The 19,237-nt window shown below is 37.9% G+C and overlaps 1 protein-coding gene across 7 annotated transcripts in view; it reads right to left on the bottom strand.

Annotated features, from left to right (window-relative positions):
* Positions 1 to 19,237, bottom strand: part of TBC1D32 (TBC1 domain family member 32) — a 206,220-nt gene that overhangs the window by 35,861 nt on the left and 151,122 nt on the right. For 6 of the 7 annotated variants that reach the window (XM_070795892.1, XM_070795889.1, XM_070795890.1 and 3 more), the window contains 2 exons: positions 11,554 to 11,637; positions 307 to 376 (listed from right to left, as the gene is read on the bottom strand). In XM_070795892.1, coding sequence (XP_070651993.1) covers positions 307 to 376; positions 11,554 to 11,637 — 154 coding nt within the window. The remainder of the gene's footprint in view (positions 1 to 306; positions 377 to 11,553; positions 11,638 to 19,237) is intronic. The other variant, XM_070795891.1, reaches the window with a different exon arrangement.

Below are 19,237 nucleotides of genomic sequence, written 5' to 3'. Positions count from 1 at the left end.
CCTGAAAATAAAAATTAATCATATTTTAGCAAATGGTATGACTGTGCTACCAATGTGCTGATACTTAAAATGTTTTTTTGGAAAAAAATCTGATCATCATAGAGACTTAAATATGCTGTAATTAGCCTCTGAAATAATAACAAAGTGCCAATATTCTCAAAACAAAGTTATCATTTTCTGAATGATAAACTCTGTATTTAAACTACACAAAATAGTTGATTGTTAACTTAAATAATATTAAGCACATATTAGCTAGACAAAAACAAATTCTAGAAATGCACAGGAAGATATTTCCCTATAATATACCTGACAGTCATTTTAATGCCAAGCTGTTGCACAGATGAAAGATTTTCATTCTTCACATTTGCATCAGTAGCTAAAAACAATAGAATACTGGGTTGTAAAAACGTATAAAAGTCTGCATAATAATCACATTTTAATTGAAAATTGATGAAAGCAATATTTTTACATATTTTAATGTGAATCTTCAAAACACACTGATAAATCCTGTTCTTGTAAGAGCTGTCAGTTACATTTTTCAAAAAAATTAACAGGAAACCTTTTATGAAACAGTTTTTTTCTCCTACAAAAAAGCATTTAAAAATATATTAAATACAAAACAAATAATCATAATTTTCAAGCAATCTACTTTTACTTGGTTCTCCAAATACAAAAGTCATAACACAAAAATGGTCTAGAATATTGTATTTTCATCAAGCAATGCATATATAAGATTCTGAATTACAAACATAGGTAAGTATGGCTGTTTACATCTGAAATATTTAAATGGTCAGTGTCAGAAAGGAATAATTGGTATTATTCTACTTAAAATGTACAGCAGTTTACAAAGGTGGACTGAACAAGTTTATTCCTGCATGTAGATATCGTGACAGAGTACAAATTGTGGTCATCTTCCAAAAGTGAAAAAGGGGGTGTACAGTAGAGAGGACTGACCACAGGACAGGCTGAAGGTTTGGACTGGTCTTTGACAACACTGGATGACTGAAGAGTCAATAGCATCACTAGACAGCAAGGAGGGTCTAGCTGAAACTTTCAGTTTTGGGCTGACAAAACTGTAGTGTGTACACACATGGGTGTGCGCACATGCACACGCACACACACACACACACACACACACATATAAATAAGGGAACTGCTAAGAATCACCAATTTACCTAGTGACAGATCTAGGTTTTCTGAATTCTGTATTGGCAGTTTTTTTTTTTCCTATTACACACTGGTATATCTCATATTAACAATACACCTATTTCACTCATGAATTCATTCTTTACGTTTAATAAATCTCTTCTTATAAAGTAGGTGTGGAGCACCATGCTAGAATCTATAAGGGATAAAAGATAAATCATACATCATGACCTAACAGAACTTTCCATGTAGTGTCAGAGATAAAATTTGTATATAGAAAATTCAGATAAAGATGTTTTAAAGTGCAAAGTGGAGCAAAAATGATACAGGTGAAGAATTATGTGAATTCATAAGAGGAAGAGATTAGGTAGAAGTGGCATTCAAACTGAATTTTCAAATATGGGTAGACAAGAGGTAGAGAGATAGGTACGAATAAATTAAATATCACTGTTATTGAATATCTACTCTTTAAAGCAATAATAATTCATCTTTCTGCACTCCTGGTAAGGGTAACCTACTTCTAGTTTGCCAAGGACTTGCATGGATTTAGTACTTAAAGTCTCAAGCCCTTAGGAACTTCCCACTGCTGCTGCTAAGTCGCTTTAGTCGTGTCCGACTCTGTGCGAGCCCATAGATGGCAGCCCACCAGGCTCTCCCATCCCTGGGATTCTCCAGGCCAGAACACTGGATTGGGTTGCCATTTCCTTCTCCAATGCATGAAAGGGAAAAGTGAAATTGAAGTCGCTCAGTCGTGTCCGACTCTTCGCGACCCCATGGACTGCAGCCTACCAGGCACCTCTGTCCATGGGATTTTCCAGGCAAGAGTACTGGAGTGGGGTGCCATTGCCTTCTCCAAGGAACCTCTCACACTCCTGGGCAAACCAGACTGGTTGGTCAACTACCTAGTCTAGAGGGGTAATTTCTTAAACGAAAATAAATAACAATTTTAAAAAATAAGTGTCTGTTAATTTCTTGATAAGCTACATCTGACTTACACTTATTTTGATCAGAATACAGTCTTAGCAATATTGCTAAATTTCATAATGATAGCAATTAAGCTACAGTTTATATAGCTAAGAATCCCTTGCTACTTATAACCGTTATGGTGCTGGAAGATGAACCTCTGCATCTAGGGAAGAAGGATACCACTTCTGCACTTCTTCTAGCAAGAGGCTGAGCAAGGAAGACTACTCAATGTTTTCTACAGGTTTTTGAAACAAGAGTGAAGATCGTATTCACCGACAATGCTCTGCATTAATTACAGGGCTATGCCCCAAGCCAGGCTTCAGCAATATGTGAACCGTGAACTTACAGATGTTCAAGTTGGTTTTAGAAAAAGCAGAGGAACCAGAGATCAAATTGCCAACATCTGCTGAATCATCGAAAAAGCAAGAGTTTCAGAAAAACGTCTATTTCTGCTTTATTGACTATGCGAAAGTCTTTGACTGTGTGGATCACAATAAACTGTGGAAAATTCTGCAAGAGATGAGAATACCAGACCACCTGATCTGCCTCTTGAGAAACCTACATGCAGGTCAGGAAGCAACAGTTAGAACTGGACATGGAACAACAGACTGGTTCCAAATAGGAAAGGGAGTACGTTAAGGCTGTATATTGTCACCCTGCTTATTTAACTTATATGCAGAGTACATCATGAGAAATGCTGGGCTGCAGGAAGCACAAGCTGGAATCAAGATTGCCAGAAGAAATATCAATCACCTCAGATATGCAGATGACACCACCCTTATGGCAGAAAGTGAAGAGGAACTAAAAAGCCTCTTGATGAAAGTGAAAGAGGAGAGTGAAAAAGTTGGCTTAAAGCTCAACATTCAGAAAAATAAGATCATGGCATCTGGTCCCATCACTTCATGGCAAATAGATGGGGAAACAGTGGAAACAGTGTCAGACTTTATTTTTTGGGCTCCAAAATCACTGCAGATGGTGATTGCAGCCATGAAATTAAAAGATGCTTTCTCCTTGGAAGGAAAGTTATGACCAACCTAGATAGCATATTCAGAAAAGCAGAGACATTACTTTGCCAACAAAGGTCCATCTAGTCAAGGCTATGGTTTTACCAACGGTCATGTATGGATGTAAGAGTTGGACTGTGAAGAAAGCTGAGCGTGAAGAATTGATGCTTTTGAACTGTGGCGTTGGAGAAGACTCTTGAGAGTCCCTTGGACAAAAATAACAATTTTTAAAAATAAGTGCCAATTTCTTGATAAGCTACATCTGACTTATACTTATTTTGATCACAATACAGTCTTAGCAATATTGCTAAATTTCATAATGATAGCAATTAAGCTACAGTTTATATAGCTAAGAATCCCTTGCTACTTATAACCATCATGGTGCTGGTAGATGGACCTCTACAGCTTACTTCTATGCACTGAGTTGAAATACACACTTAAAGAAGTAAAACAGAACTTTAGAGATAGTTTCAATTGGACAGTCATAGGTTGCTACACAAATTTTATTTTAAGGAAGGTACTGGTTAAATCTCCAAAAAGATTTTTAAAGGAGAATATATGAGTTATTAAGTATACCAAAACAAAAATCACATATCCACTCAAAAAATTACTAGGATGATAAAGATTTAGGTGACTTCAGAGTGAATAAAATTCCACTGAATGTTTCCTTTAGTAGGATGTCAGTCAGAAAATGGTTTATGGGTATATATCTAAAAAGAAGCTTCAATTTTAATTTGTATTTGACATACAGTATGACAACCTGACAAGCAGAAATGGATCTTGGGCCACAAAAGTTGAGTGAAATAATCTTTTGTTACACTTAACTTGGACTAAATGCGATTTATGAAGCAGGAATTAAAATCTTCAGAAATAAAATGGAGCAAAATGATTAACTGAAATTCAATGATAAAATACATGTATTCAGGGGACCCTGAAACACTGCTGGCAACCAGTGCTTTACTGAAATGTGGATAAAAGTGTGCGATACATAGCAATAAGTGATATGCTGCTTAATAAACACCAAGAGGATGAATGAGGAGTTGAATGAATAAACAAACATCCAATGTACAACAAAAACTGTGCTTTACATATCAAACAAGACGCAAGGTGGAGATGCAAATAGAATTTAACATATTTTTTTCTGTATATTGAAATCAAGAAACAAAAGGATAATATAACTCCCATTCCCAGAGTCACTGCGAAGCATAACAAAGTTATTGAATAAAGGTCAATCAACCAATGACACCTATAGCATCAGATTTGCCCTACTTACTCATCAATGCCTAATTCATTCTCAGCATTAACTATTTACAATAACCAATCATTTTAATTATAAATATAATAATCTCAGAACAAAATGAGTTGAAAAAATTAACTTAATGTTGACTGAAATTACTCACTGTGGTAATACATACTGTTCTACTTTTAATATAGAAAGCTAGCACAGAGCAGGAGTAGAAGAAATTAAATCTATTTTGCTGGCACTTGGCTAATAGTGAGAAACTAAACAAATTTTCTGGAGAAGGAAATGGCAACCCACTGCAATATTCTTGCCTAGAGAATCCCGTGGACATAGGAGCCTGATGGGCTGCTGTCCATAGGGTCGCACAGAGTTGGATACAAGAGAAGCAACTTAACATGCATGCATGCGCTGGAGAAGGAAATGGCAACCCACTCCAGTATTCTTGCCTGGAGAATCCCAAGGACAGAGGAGCCTGGTGGGCTCCCGTCTATGGGGTCACACAGAGTTGGACATGACTGAAGCGACTTAGCAGCAACAGCAGCAAATGAATTTTCAGCAGAGTAAAGCATATCTCCACTGGATGACAAATACAGTATTAGAAGAGCTGTTACAGTGTGACTGTTTACTGACTCTCCTGAAAGTCCTGTTATATCAGTAGCAGAGCCAGAAAACTTTTACTTCTAAAGAAACCAACCAGTCCATTTCCTCCTGCCTTCTTCCTTACCCAAAATAAGCCTGAAGGTTCTGTACCTTCTTTTTAAATATGGGGTTGCTATCTATCCATTTTATTCAGTTTTTACTGCCATAAAATTTAATTTCTTATGACCAGTAAGCTAGTGTAAGTATCTAAGTCTCCTAACTTATGTGTGATCACTTCAGTCATGTCCGACTCTTGCAACCCCATGGACTGTAGATGACCAGGCCCTGTCCATGGTGATTCTCCAGGCGAGATACTGGAGTGGATTGCCATGCCCTTGTCCAGGGGATCTTCCCCATCCAGGGACTGAACCCGTGTCTCCTGTGGCTCCTGCACTGCAGGCGGATTCTTTACTACTGAGCTACCAGGAAAGCCCAACTTATATAGTCAGCATTATTTGGAAAAAAGTATTATTTTTTTCCATGCCATTGATTACACAATTGCCCTTGCCTGCAAGATTCTTCCCCTTTCCTATTTCTTTCAGCTGTCATAGCCCAGGAGGCAGTTCTATCATTGTTTTTTCCTTTAATCTTCCACTATGATATTAGTCAACACTGATCACTCTCCACTGAATACCTATGGCATTACCACACAATCCCTCATTTGAAAATATCTCAATTCAAAAAGCTAACTTAACCGTTCTAGCACATTGCCTGAAACAAAGTAGCCAGCTGAGAAATGTCAGTTTTCCATTTCTTTACTTTCTATTTACCATGTGCTGCAAATTAATTTAATTCATCATTTTAGATACATGCTCTATTTCCCCCCTCCTTGTGGACAGGGTCATTCATATTATATACCTCCTTGCGACTATCTAGCATACTCACAAATATCCTCCATAAAAGTAAGACAGAAAAGAGCATATTTGCTGAATATCAAAAGAAAGTATAATGGACATTTAACTGTATATAATAAATGTAAAAATATTTTAATAATGGAAAGGTGAAACAATGCAAAGTTCCCTGATATTTTTCCAAAATTTTGTTTAACATAAAGAGAAAAAGGATAAAATTGAAATATTTACCACCCTGAAAGGATTACTTAATTTATCATTTTAAAGAAGCAATTATAGAGGAAAAATCTCCAACACGTTCTAGAAAATGAGCTGACAAACAGTTAACGTCTGTTAGGACTCGGAGAGGCACCTGCGTGGAGTAACAAACTGCGAGTGTGCAGAACTTTATCTGTTTGTTCTCTCCTCTTTCTTTAAGGGGATAAACAGCCAAACTAATCTGGTTTTTCCAGATTTGCAAATTTTATAATGGATTGAAATCCTGAGGGAGCTAACAACAGATGGATGACTGTGTTATTCTAATTTCAGCTACCTTAGGGTTTAGCAAGCTGTCATTTTTAAAAAGCCAATCAATTTCTCATTTCAAGAAACATGAAAAAACACTAAATAGATCTATCCAGCGTCTGCTTTGAAACATCTTTTATATCAAAACATGGTTTTTGTTTACTTAAAGTAAATAGAATAAAATTTTGTAATTGCAAACCATTGTTTCACTAGCCAAAAAATTAATGATAAAGGACGAGGATATCTAAAGCCATGAGAAGAAAACAATACTAGCAACAAACTTAGCCCATATCATAATAATAAACAGTAATCAATCAACAGGAAGCCACTTTATTTTCATTCATTCTCTAAAACACTATTGGATAGTTGTTTACCTGGAGCCTTTTAAGAATTTAAATTCACATTCAGGGTTTATCTGCCTAGATGATAGGCTTCCCCAGTAGCTCAGTGGTAAAGAATCTGCCTGCAATGCAGGAGACACAGGTTCCATCCCTGGGTCAGGAAGATCCCCTGGAGCAGGAAATGGCAACTCACTCCAGTATTCTTGCCTGGGAAATCTCATGGACAGAGGAGCCTGGTGGGCTACAGTCCATGGGGTCACAGAGAGTTGGACATAACTTAGTGACTAAACAACAACGGCCTAGATAATACATTCAGTAAAGCTAACATCTGAGATCTCCTCATCATAATTCAGAAATGTAACACAGGGTAGTAAATGCACGCACACTGAGCAATCAGCCTTGTTGAATATTTAGATAACACACACGACATAATGTTAATTTTAGATTATCTACAGAACATATAACCCAACAGAACAATGTACCAAAGAGAGCTGTAGAATTTGAAGATTATATTACTGAAGATAGCCCCTCTGGCATTCAAATTTCCATGATTACCACTTCTTACTTATTTCCTCTCTTACAAACTTGATCATTAATCTCTGTATGTTTTTTCACATACTTTTTCAGGTTTGTTCATAAAGTTATAATTTCTTCACAGATGCTTTTCTTCAAAATTTTCTTCATTAGCCCTAATTTCTTCCCTCTGAATCTCCGTTTCCCGATTTTTAAATGTGATGATTATACACCTGCTCTCAGAGAGTACAGCTGACCCTTGAACAATGCAAGGGTTAGGGAGCCAACCCCATGCAGCAGGTAAAAAATTCAAGTATAACTTTACAACTGGCCTTCCATATCCTCAGCTCTACATCCATGGATTCAGCAAACCATGGATTTGGTGGTACTGTAGTAGGTATTTATTGGGGAAAAAAAATCTGCATGCTGAACCTCCACAGTTCAAAATCATGTTGTTCAAGGGTAGTTACAGGGTTGAACAATATAATGCACATCAGATGCCTCAGTGCATTATTCTACTCACAAGCAGAACTCAAGTTATCAATTCTCTTCATCTACCTTAATTTCTGTTTTATTCTACCTTGTGTTTTCCTCTCATTTCTTTGCTTTCATTTTCTTATGATCACTTTTATCCCTTTCCCAAATCTGCATTAGATGTCACTATGATTTAATTACATATATGTGTACTTGTAAATCCCAACAGATTTAGAATTGTTATACAGATGTACTGTGTGAACATTGATGTTATTTAATGGTATGAATAATTAATCTAACAAAATATCTCAAAAGCTATATTAAAGAGAAAGAGGCATTTGAGACTAATGAAATAATTTAAATTAGCCATATGTGTTCAGTTGTTTAGTCGTGTCCGACTTTTTGCTACTCCATGGACTGTAGCCCACCAGGCTCCTCTGTCCATGGGATTCTCCAGGCGAGAATACTGGAGTGGGTTGCCATTCCTTTCTCCAGGGGATCTCTCCAACTCAGGGAGCAAATCCGGGTCTCCTGCATTGCAGGTGGCTTCTTTACCAACTGAGCCACCAGGGAAGCACAATGTGATAAATATCAAATTGGTAGTTTAAGATGAATGCAATAGGAGCACAGAGGAGGGACTTATGATTGAGAGTAAGAGGGAAGGTGACATTCTAGCTGTGACTTTACAGTAGTTGGCCATTACCACATGGATGTCATGAGGAAGAAAGAAGTTTATCCAGAATGAACACTAGCAGCACAACAGGTTCAATGATACGAATGCACAGGGTGTGTTTGGGCAGTGATGAATAACACAATTAAAAAAAAATAAGTAACCCAGACTGAGAATATATCTTTAAAATTTTCTTTCTTTCTATGGAGATTTGAAACATTATGTCTAACTTGAATAAATGCATATTTGAAGGATGGTTTCTTCAGCAAACAGAAAAGTCATGTTACTCTTATGAGGAAGAGGCGCAATATCCCCTGATGATCTATTACTGTGAATCTAGGCTATCTCTCTGCTTTCTTCACAGTGTCTTCACTTACTGGATATTCACCTTTGGGAAATTTCAGTTCTTCTCTCTACCTCATCCTTTACATAGTTACTAAATTAATCATTCTAAACTACAGATGAATCAAGTAAAGCTTCTGGTCTGAAATCTTAAACGTTTTCATTTTTAATAAGCAACAGAGTAAATCAAATGCATTGACACAGTATATAAAGCTCTTATCCTTCATTCCATTCTTTCCTTTATTTGTCAAACAATTACTGACACTGTTACTCTAGGTGCAGAGGACAAGACCAGTAAGACACAGAAACTACCCTACAGGAGTGTGCTGCCACATGAAGGATTAGACATTAAGTCAGAATATGAGAAAAACAGGACAAAGAGATGTGTATTAGCTTTATACAGTAAGCTGAAGATTTAGTAATTGGTATTTTCAACCCATACCTTCCCCTTAAATTCCAGATTCAAACAGCCAACATGTACAGAGTATGTCTACTTAAATGTGTAACAAGTATTCAAAATATAACATAAAAGCAAACTCCTAATCTCCTCTCTGAACCTTATTCTTCACGCATTCTTCTCTATCTGTGTTTGATAATCCACCCTTCCAGTGGCTCAGATCAATAACTTAGGTCTTTGACTCCCCTCTTTCTCACTCCATCTTCAGTCTGTTAGCCTATTCTGTTGGTCCTATTTTTAAAATATACCTAGAATATGTGTGTGTGTGTGTGTGTGTGTATGTTAGTCACTCAGTCGTGTCTGACTTTTTGCGACCCCATGGACTGTAGCCCACTAGGCTCCTCTGTCCACGGGATTCTCCAGGCAAGAATACTGGAGTGGGTTGCCATTTCCTTCTCCAAGGGATCTTCCTGATTCAGGGATTGAACCTGGGTCTCCTGCATTGCAGGTGTACGCTTTACTGTCTGAGCTAGAATCCAAGTACTTTTGACCAGCTCCACTGACATCCTCATCCAAGCCATTGCCAATTTTCATCATTATCTTTTCAATAGCCTCCTAACTCATCTTCCTTGTTCTTCAGTCTTTTCCCAATACAGCAGCCACAGTAATATTTTAAAAATGTAAATCTGAGGATGTCACTCCTATGTTCAAGATTCTGCAATAACTTTAAAATCCCTCTATCAGGGATTTCCCCAGAAGTCCAGTGGTCAGGACTGTGCTTTCATTGCTGAAGGCACAGATTCAGTGCCTGGTCAGGACTAAGATCCCACAAGGTATGCAGTGTGCCCCCATCTGCCCCCCATCCACATATCATCCTCTCTAACTTCAACACCAAAAATTCTCCCCCTTACTCTTTTTGAGCTATACCAGTCTCCTTCCTAGTCAGTTGCTGGAATTTTCTTCCCCTGAAAACATTCATATATCTTGCTGCCAACTTCTGCTGGTCCAAACACTATTTAACATTGAACCTCCCTTCCCTGCTGTGTATTTCTCACTTACCACCATACCACTTGACATACTGGATGTTTTACTTATCTACTGTCTATCTTCCAACAGAAAGGTAAACTCTATCAAGGGAAGACTTTTTTCTCTCTTTTGTTCACTGATGTGCCCAAGTGCTTTGAGCAATTTTATTATATTGTAGAGGAAAATATCAATTTGCTGAATAAATGAATGTGTATCTGGAGAAGAGAAGGTGAGGCTGGCAATGCTGCTAATAGTTTAGTGTTTCTGAAAAACAAATGAGGCATGGAGAAAAGGGGATGATGCTAGAGAAGAAAGAAGAGTAACCTAAGGCCTTGGGCGTCATGATAAGAATCTTAAACTGTACGCAGTGGTCAATGGTAAACTTCTAAAAGGTAGAGGAATGAACAGGTCAGATTTACACTTCATACGTCACTCTGAAAGCAACATAAAGAATACTTCTGGAAAAAAAATGAGACTCCAATTAGAAAAATGAGGTAAAGACAATAACCTAGACAATAACCTGTTGCAATAACCTAGGCAAAAAGTAACGGTGGCTTAAACTAACATAAAGAGGAGGAGGGACGGAAGTAAGGGCTTAAGTTTGAAATATATTAGGAACACAGAATATGGTTTGCTGACTAGGCGGGAACCTGGTTTAGATGGACAGATGATTGCACTGCCCACCAAAATAGTATAGATGGAGGAAGTCTCTCAATGAGGTATGATAAAGTAACGCTCTTGTTGGACATTTTGAGCCTGAGGGTTCTTTAGCACATTCAGGTGATGTTTACCTATCAAGCATCTGGAAATACGAGAATGAAGCTTATAGATATTTGAGTAGAAGAGATAAACTTAGAAGTCATCAATGTATGCAAAATAAAACAGTACAAACAGATGAGATCACTACGAGATAGTGGATAAAACTGAAGAATGGAAGATACCACCATAAGGAAAAATAAATTTCAATGGGTAGACAGAAAAAAAAAAAAAGAGTTAACAACAACAACAACAAAAAAGCTAGAAAGTAACAAGGAAACCCAGACATTTGCACAGAAGAGACCAGAAGATATCTGGAATGTATATAACACAAAGTGAGAGATTTTAAGGATGGAAAACCTTGTGTATATTTGCATCTAATTACACTTTTCTATGAGCTGACTCATTGGAAAAGACTCTGATGCTGGGAGGGATTGGGGGCAGGAGGAGAAGGGGACGACAGAGGATGAGATGGCTGGATGGCATCACCGACTCGATGGATGTGAGTTTGAGTGAACTCCGGGAGTTGGTGATGGACAGGGAGGCCTGGCATGCTGCGATTCATGGGGTCACAAAGAGTTGGACAGGACTGAGCGACTGAACTGAACTGAACTGAACTGATGAAACATTATCTATTTGCATACCAAGCACTTTCCAAAATTCAAAATGTTTAAATTGTACCTGTATATTCCACTGAAGGGAAGTAGCATTCAGATGGGCTTTCAGAAAGATGAAGTACAAATTTTTCAAGTAATTCTACTAAAGCTGTAATAAACAAGAGAATAATTAGGATATTAAAGGTCAAGAATCATACATGATACTGTATCTCTAAATCACAGACCAGTAGGTAAAAGTCATTAGAACTTCTTCATAGTTATGCTCTTGAGGGGGGCCAATTCAAAACATATCGTTTTAATATTCACAACAATCTTTCCAATGTAAATTAAATTTTAAATAGCTTCACTGCAAACCTATTCAATGTGAAACTGGAAAAGAACCATCTGTTATCCTTAGATCCTCTAAGGATTACTTCAGAATTTTCTAAATGATTTCAATTCAGAAAAAAAATTATCACAAATTAGGCTATAATATCTTACCATGATTATTCACACATGCAGAAAAAACATCACATGAACTTCAAGACCAGAATCAATGCATAGCTCACATCCCTTTCAAAAGCACATTTTATATGTTTTATATACTTGACAACAGATGTTATCTGTTCAGGGTAAACAGATCAAAGGTAAGACAGGCAGGGGTTGGAAAGAGGGAGGGATGAATAGGCAGAGCAGAGAATTTCTAGGGCAGTGAAACTCTTTTGTAAGGCACTACATTGGTGGATACATGTCATCATTATGACATTTGTCAAAATTCATAGAATGTGAAACATCAAGAGTGAACCCTAATGTAAACTATGGACTCTTGATGATAATGACATGTCAATGTAGTCTCATCAGTTGTAACAAGCATACCACTCTGGTATGAGATGTTGTTAGTTAGGGAGGTTTCAAGGAGAGAATATGTGAGAACTTTCTGTATTTCCTGCTTGATTTTGCTGTGAATCTAAAACTGCTCTAAAAGTTTATTAATTCAAAGAAAAGTTGAAAAAAAGATGCCTGTCAATGTAACAGTACAGAAATATTTGCATATATTACCACCAAAGTGGATACAACCAAGTGAATTATAATCACTATGCAATTTAGAATTATTTTTGCTGGAAATAAATGTATCTGAAGAGTAACTGATATGCTTGTAATTAAGGCAAGTAAGTTTTAGTCACTTTTGAAATTTGTGCCCTGGTTATTATATTCAGGATATTGACTGTGACACATATTAACTGAATGCACCCTTTTTCACATCCAAGAGCACTGAGGAAAAGTTAGTCTTCAACATGCCAGAAATGTAAAGTCAAAGAGGGATAACATATGCTTTCCAACAACTACAGGTCTAACAAGCTACATCTCATGATACAGCTTAAGCAACATCTCTAGATAAAAACAAATTTTTTTTATTTGTGGAACTCTATTCATATTGATTTCAAGTTGAAATATTTAAATATTTAAACATAAGAAATGCAATAGTTAAGGATCAGAAAGAACACTGCTGCTGCTGCTAAGTCGCTTCAGTCGTGTCCAACTCTGTGCGACCCCATAGACGGCAGCCCACCAGGCTCCGCCGTCCCTGGGATTCTCTAGGCAAGAACACTGGAGTGGGTTGCCATTTCCTTCTCCAATGCATGAAAGTGAAAAGTGATTGTAGATTATTTATAGATTGGTTCTATCTTCACACACATAAGCACAAATACTCCCACTTTTGGAGAAATCTTTCAAGTGGTTTCTTTTCTATGAATCTCTAAGTAAATAATAGCCCTTCAGTGAAACCTTTCAACTTCTATGTTTGTTCACAAGTTACAAAATGCTGTCTCTTGAGATTATAATTTTTCAGAAATCAGGTGAAGAAAAGAAGTGTGTGACTGCTAGCATGAGGAAAGCAATGAACAGGATCAGGTTCAGCCATTAGACAGACAGTTAGAAACATGTCAGAAGACAAAACACACATCTGTGAAGGTGCTAAAACACTAAAATATTCGAAACTTGAGTCACCAGACTAACTTCAGACTTTACAACGCATACTACTTTCCAGCAAGTAGTGATCCTGAAATATGAAATTATGCTATTAGATCATAATATATTAGAGGCTTATAAAGTAATTTATGCATCCTATATAAAGGTGACATCACTGAATCAACCAGAGAAAGTTCATGATTTCTATGGATTCCAATATATTTGCTTTGCCCAGCAACCCAAACAGCACTATGTACTTCCAAATATTTTGAGAGATAAACTACAGTCATGGAACAATGTTAAAAACTAATTCACATGTGGTAGTTGAACCCACAGTTACAATTTATTGGTACCATCTCTCTAACAACAATGACAACAAAACTGCATAATTACTAACATGGCTATCTCAGTACAACTCACTGTCAGTTCACTAAAAATTCCATTATCTGCGACTCCAGGAAATTAATTCACATAAAACATTTCTTAACTTTAAGAGTAAATTAACTCCAGGATATTGCTATCTAGAAAGTAAACTGTTGAATATTGTTTTAGGTGGATTTTTATTTTGAATGGCAGACTTAGAATCTCTATAAAGGATTTTAAATTAGAAACCGTCTCCTTTTAATTATACTCAGTCCCTAGGGTTGGACTATGACATCAGTAGACTATAAAACCAAAGTTTATGATATTTATATGATAAAAGAGGACCTGGGTTTTACTGCTGAGGAAAAACCAAAGGTAGATTGTTCAGGGATAAGTGTTTTTTCCCTTGGCATTGCCATCACAACAGCAGCCGGTTCCAAAAAATTCAGTGTTTGTAAATATGCATGGTTTCTCCAGGATTCACTCTTTAATTCTTTAACCTTTTATCACTGCTGGCACATCCTCAGATCACAAGGAACTCACACTATGTGCTCAGTTTTTTCCTGATCGTTATCCTGCATACAAGCACCAGATGTTTGCTCCTTGAACACTTGCTTATTCAGAATATACCACACCTTTCACGTGTGGAACAGACACATGAATGGAGGGAAAGTAGAGTTTGTGGCCTCCTTACCACTGGCTGATGGTGAAAGTCCTGACTCCCTACTTAGGCCTCCCTGACACCACCCTATCAGGGAGAGGCAGGGTGTCTCACTGTCAGGTGAGAACAGAAGTCCAGGCTGCAGCCCAAGTCTTGTTTGCAAGACTTCTACAGTTTGGCTGGATTAAAGTGCTCACTTTCTACAAGTTTTGTCTTGGTAGACTGCCATTATCCTGGTCCTTTGGTTAGAGGGAGCAGGCTCTTATTGCCCAGCCCTCATTTTTTCCCTTGCATCCATTGATATTCTTCATCACTCAGCCTAGGATATATGAGGCAAAAACAAAACCCAAGAAATGTCATCTTTGTTCCTTGGATCCCAAGGTTCCTAGTCAGTTTGTCTTTTCAATCAAGGGTCACATATAAAACATAAGATCATGTCTACAAATCTCAGATGTACATAGTAGGAGAGAAAAGGGAAAGATCATCTACTCCATCTCTCAACAGTAGATATCATCTCTTTTCTTTTTCATTATGAATATTTAGACCCCGTACAGACTAGATATAAGTTCTGCCATATAAATTAGATGACCACACACAATTTTTTAAAAATCCTCAGCTTATTTCAAATCATTCTTTATTCTTATGTTATTCACCATTAATACTGAATCTTAGAGAATTATCTGATGTATCAAGTACAGCTGGTTTATAGCCATAAATAGATATAAGACAGGTCAATTTGAAGTCCATGTAAGTAAGTAAGTAAGTGAAGTCACTCAGTCGTGTTTAATTCTTTGCAACCCCATGTACTGTAGCCTACCAGGCTCCTCCATCCGTGGAATTTTCCAGGCAAGAGTACTAGAGTGGGTTGCCATTTCCTTCTCCAGGGGATCTTCCTAACCCAGGGATTGAACCCAGGTCTCCCACATTGCAAGCAGACATTTTACCATCTGAGCCACAAGGGAGCCCTAAAATCCATAGGTACATAGCAATTATGAGTATTCTTTGAGTATACCAGTACAGCTGAAGTTCAGGATTCAGAAGGTGATAGATTAGAAATTGTGCTCAATTCCTCTTCCCTTTGATTAATTATGCCAAGAAGAGGGTCTAAGAAAAAAAGGAGCGTTGGTAACAGAATCACATGATGGGTAGATACCACTAGAAGCATACCACTAAGGATAGCCCAATAACGATATATGATGGTACTCACAGTGTAAAGTGAGTGGAAAAAAAAAAGAATTGATGCTTTTGTCCCTTTAGGGGCCATTAGTGATCCTCCTTTCAGGTCTCATATAACCTCTTATGTTTTCTTTGGTGCCTTAATATCTCTCTTTCTACTTAGAGCAGTCTTTACTTAACCTGTGTGTTTCTCATTTTTTTAAGCTGATTTACTAGCACTTTGATATTATCAGATAACCTAAATTATTAAAGATTTGTGTCTCCTTAATGTATATTTGAAATCATAACTGGCTGGGATAAAGGAAAGTGTTATAGGAATCAGATCCAGAGATAGATGAGCAAACTTTAAGATTACTTTGTGTAAGTACATTTATTAACATGGAAAATTCTATACAATATGGTATTCAGTGAACTGACAAAATAATATAGCGTGCTAGGTATTAACTCTTTGGGCTAAGAATAATTTAGTGATAATTTTATTCTGCAGAGATTATAAGGCAAATTTCAGTCTCTTCATTTTGTTTATAATTTCTAATCTTTCTAGAATGATCATATATTTCAGACAATAATTTAGTTGCCAAAAGGTTAATACTAGAATCAAAGTAGTAACAGAAGAAATGAATGAGAAAGAACAGATTTTAAAAATTTAAGAATAAACTCTATAAGACATGGTAAACAAATATATGAAAGTCAGAAGATGAAAGAAAGAGATAAGTCAAGAAGAACTAGGTTGTTACCTTCAGTTATTGTACTACATACAGGCTAGTGACTACACACAGAAAAAATGCAAGAAGAAGAACATATTTTAACACTTCCCATGGCATCTCATACAGATAAAATCTAAGTGGCAGGACAAAATGAGAATACTAGATTAAATGCTCAGAGGAAAATTTTTTAAAAGTATATCATTTCAGTTCAGATCAGTTGCTTAGTTGTGTACGACTCTTTGTGACCCCATGAATCGCAGCATGCCAGGCCTCCCTGTCCATCACCAACTCCCGGAGTTCACTCAGACTCATGTCCTTCGAGTTGGTGATGCCATCCAGCCGTCTCATCCTCTGTAGTCCCCTTCTCCTCCTGCCCTCAAACCCTCCAAGAATCAAAGTCTTTTCCAATGAGTCAACTCTTCGCATGAGGTGGCCAAAGTATTGGAGTTTCAGCTTTAGCAACGTTCCTTCCAAAGAACACCCAGGGCTGACCTACTTTAGAATGCACTGGTTGGATCTCCTTGCAGTCCAAGGGACTCTCAAGAGTCTTCCCCAACACCACAGTTCAAAAGCATCAATTCTTTGGTGCTCAGATTTTTTCACAGTCCAACTCTCACATCCATACATGACTACTGGAAAAACCATAGCCTTGACTAGATGGACCTTTGTTGGCAAAGTAATGTCTCTGCTTTTGAATATGCCATCTAGGTTGGTCATAACTTTCCTTCCAAGAAGTAAGTGTCTTTTAATTTCATGGCTGCAATCACCATCTGCAGTGATTTTGGAGCCCCCAAAAATAAAGTCTGACACTGTTTCCACTGTTTCCCCATCTATTTTCCATGAACTGATAGGACCAGATGCTATGATCTTAGTTTTCTGAACGTTGAGCTTTAAGCCAACTTTTTCACTCTCCTCTTTCACTTTCATCAAGAGGCTTTTTAGTTCCTCTTCACTTTCTGCCATCAGGGTGGTGTCATCTGCATATCTGAGGTGATTGATATTTCTCCCGGCAATCTTGATTCCAGCTTGTGCTTCTTCCAGCCCAGTGTTTCTCATGATGTATTATGCATAGAAGTTAAATAAGCAGGGTGACAATATACAGCCTTGACGTACTCCTTTTCCTATTTGGACCAGTCTGTTGTTAGATGTCCAGTTCTAACTGTTGCTTCCTGACCTGCATACAGGTTTCCAAAAAGGCAGGTCAGGCGGTCTGGTATTCCTATCTCTTGCAGAATTTTCCATAGTTTATTGTGATCCACACAGTCAAAGGCTTTGGCATAGTCAATAAAGCAGAAATAGATGTTTTTCTGGAACTCTCTTGCTTTTTCCATGATCCAGCGGATGTTGGCAATTTGATCTCTGGTTCCTCTGCCTTTTCTAAAACCAGCTTGAACATCTGGAAGTTCACGGTTCACATATTGCTGAAGCCTGGCTTGGAGAATTTTGAGCATTACTTTACTAGCACATGCTGCTGCTAAGTCGCTTCAGTCGTGTCCGACTCTGTGTGACCCCACTGACGGCAGCCCACCAGGCTCCGCCATCCCTGGGATTCTCTAGGCAAGAACATTGGAATGGGTTGCCATTTCCTTCTCCAATGCATGAAAGTGAAAAGTGAAAGTGAAGTTGCTCAGTAAGTGTCTGACTCTTCATGACCCTGTGGACTGCAGCCTATCAGGCTCCGCCGTCCATGGGATTTTCCAGGCAAGAGTACTGGAGTGGGTTGCCATTGCCTTCTCTGTACTAGCGTGTGAGATGAGGGCAATTTTGCATAGTTTGAGCTTTCTTTGGCATTGCCTTTCTTTGGGATTGAAATGAAAACTGACCTTTTCCAGTCCTGTGGCCACTGCTGAGTTTTCCAAATTTGCTGGCATATTGAGTGCAGCACTTTCACAGCATCATCTTTCAGGATTTGAAAGAGCTCAACTGGAATTCCATCACCTCCACTAGCTTTGTTCATAGTGATGCTTTCTAAGGCCCACTTGACTTCACATTCCAGGATGTCTGGCTTTAGGTGAGTGATCACACCATCGTGATTATCTTGGTTGTACAAGATCTTCTTTGTACAGTTCTTCTGTGTATTGTCACCTCTTCTTAATATCTTCTATTCTGTTAGGTCCATACCATTTCTGTCCTTTATCGAGCCCATCTTTGCATGAAATGTTCCCTTGGTATCTCTAATTTTCTTGAAGTGATCTCTAGTCTTTCCCGTTCTGTTGTTTTCCTCTATGTCTTTGCATTGATCGCTGAGGAAGGCTTTCTTATCTCTCTGTGCTATTCTTTGGAACTCTGCATTCAGATGCTTATATCTTTCTTTTTCTCCTTTGCTTTTCGCTTCTCTTCTTTTCACAGCTATTTGTAAGGCCAATGTAGCCAGAAGTAAATTTGAAACAACAAAAATACATTCTGCCCCTTTTTTAAGAGGACTCTTGTTTCGTGTCACCTTATTATCATAAGTGATTATGTGGCAGATCTAAGGCACAGTTCAGTTCAGTTCAGTCGCTCAGTCATGTCTGACTCTTTGCGACCCCATGGACTGCGGCATGCCAGGCCTCCCTGTCTATCACCAATTCCCACAGTTTACTCAAATTCATGTCCATTGAGTGATGCCATCCAACCATCTCATCCTCTTCTCTTTCGTCCCTTTCTCCTCCCGCCTTCAATCTTTCCCAGCATCAGGGTCTTTTCCAATGAGTCAGTTCTTTGCATCAGGTGGCCAAAGTATTGGAGTTTCAGCTTCAGCATCAGTCCTTCCAATGAATATTCGGGACTGATTTCCTTTAGGATGGACTGGTTGGATCTCCTTACAGTCCAAGGGACTCTCAAGAGTCTTCTCCAACACCATGGTTCAAAAGGGTCAATTCTTCAGCACTCAGCTTTCTTTATAGTCCAACTCT

Source organism: Bos indicus, chromosome 9 (genome assembly GCF_029378745.1).
Source record: "Bos indicus isolate NIAB-ARS_2022 breed Sahiwal x Tharparkar chromosome 9, NIAB-ARS_B.indTharparkar_mat_pri_1.0, whole genome shotgun sequence".
Lineage (NCBI taxonomy): Eukaryota > Metazoa > Chordata > Mammalia > Artiodactyla > Bovidae > Bos > Bos indicus.
Note: the sequence above shows the minus strand (reverse complement) of the source record. Positions and strands in the feature narration are given on the sequence as shown.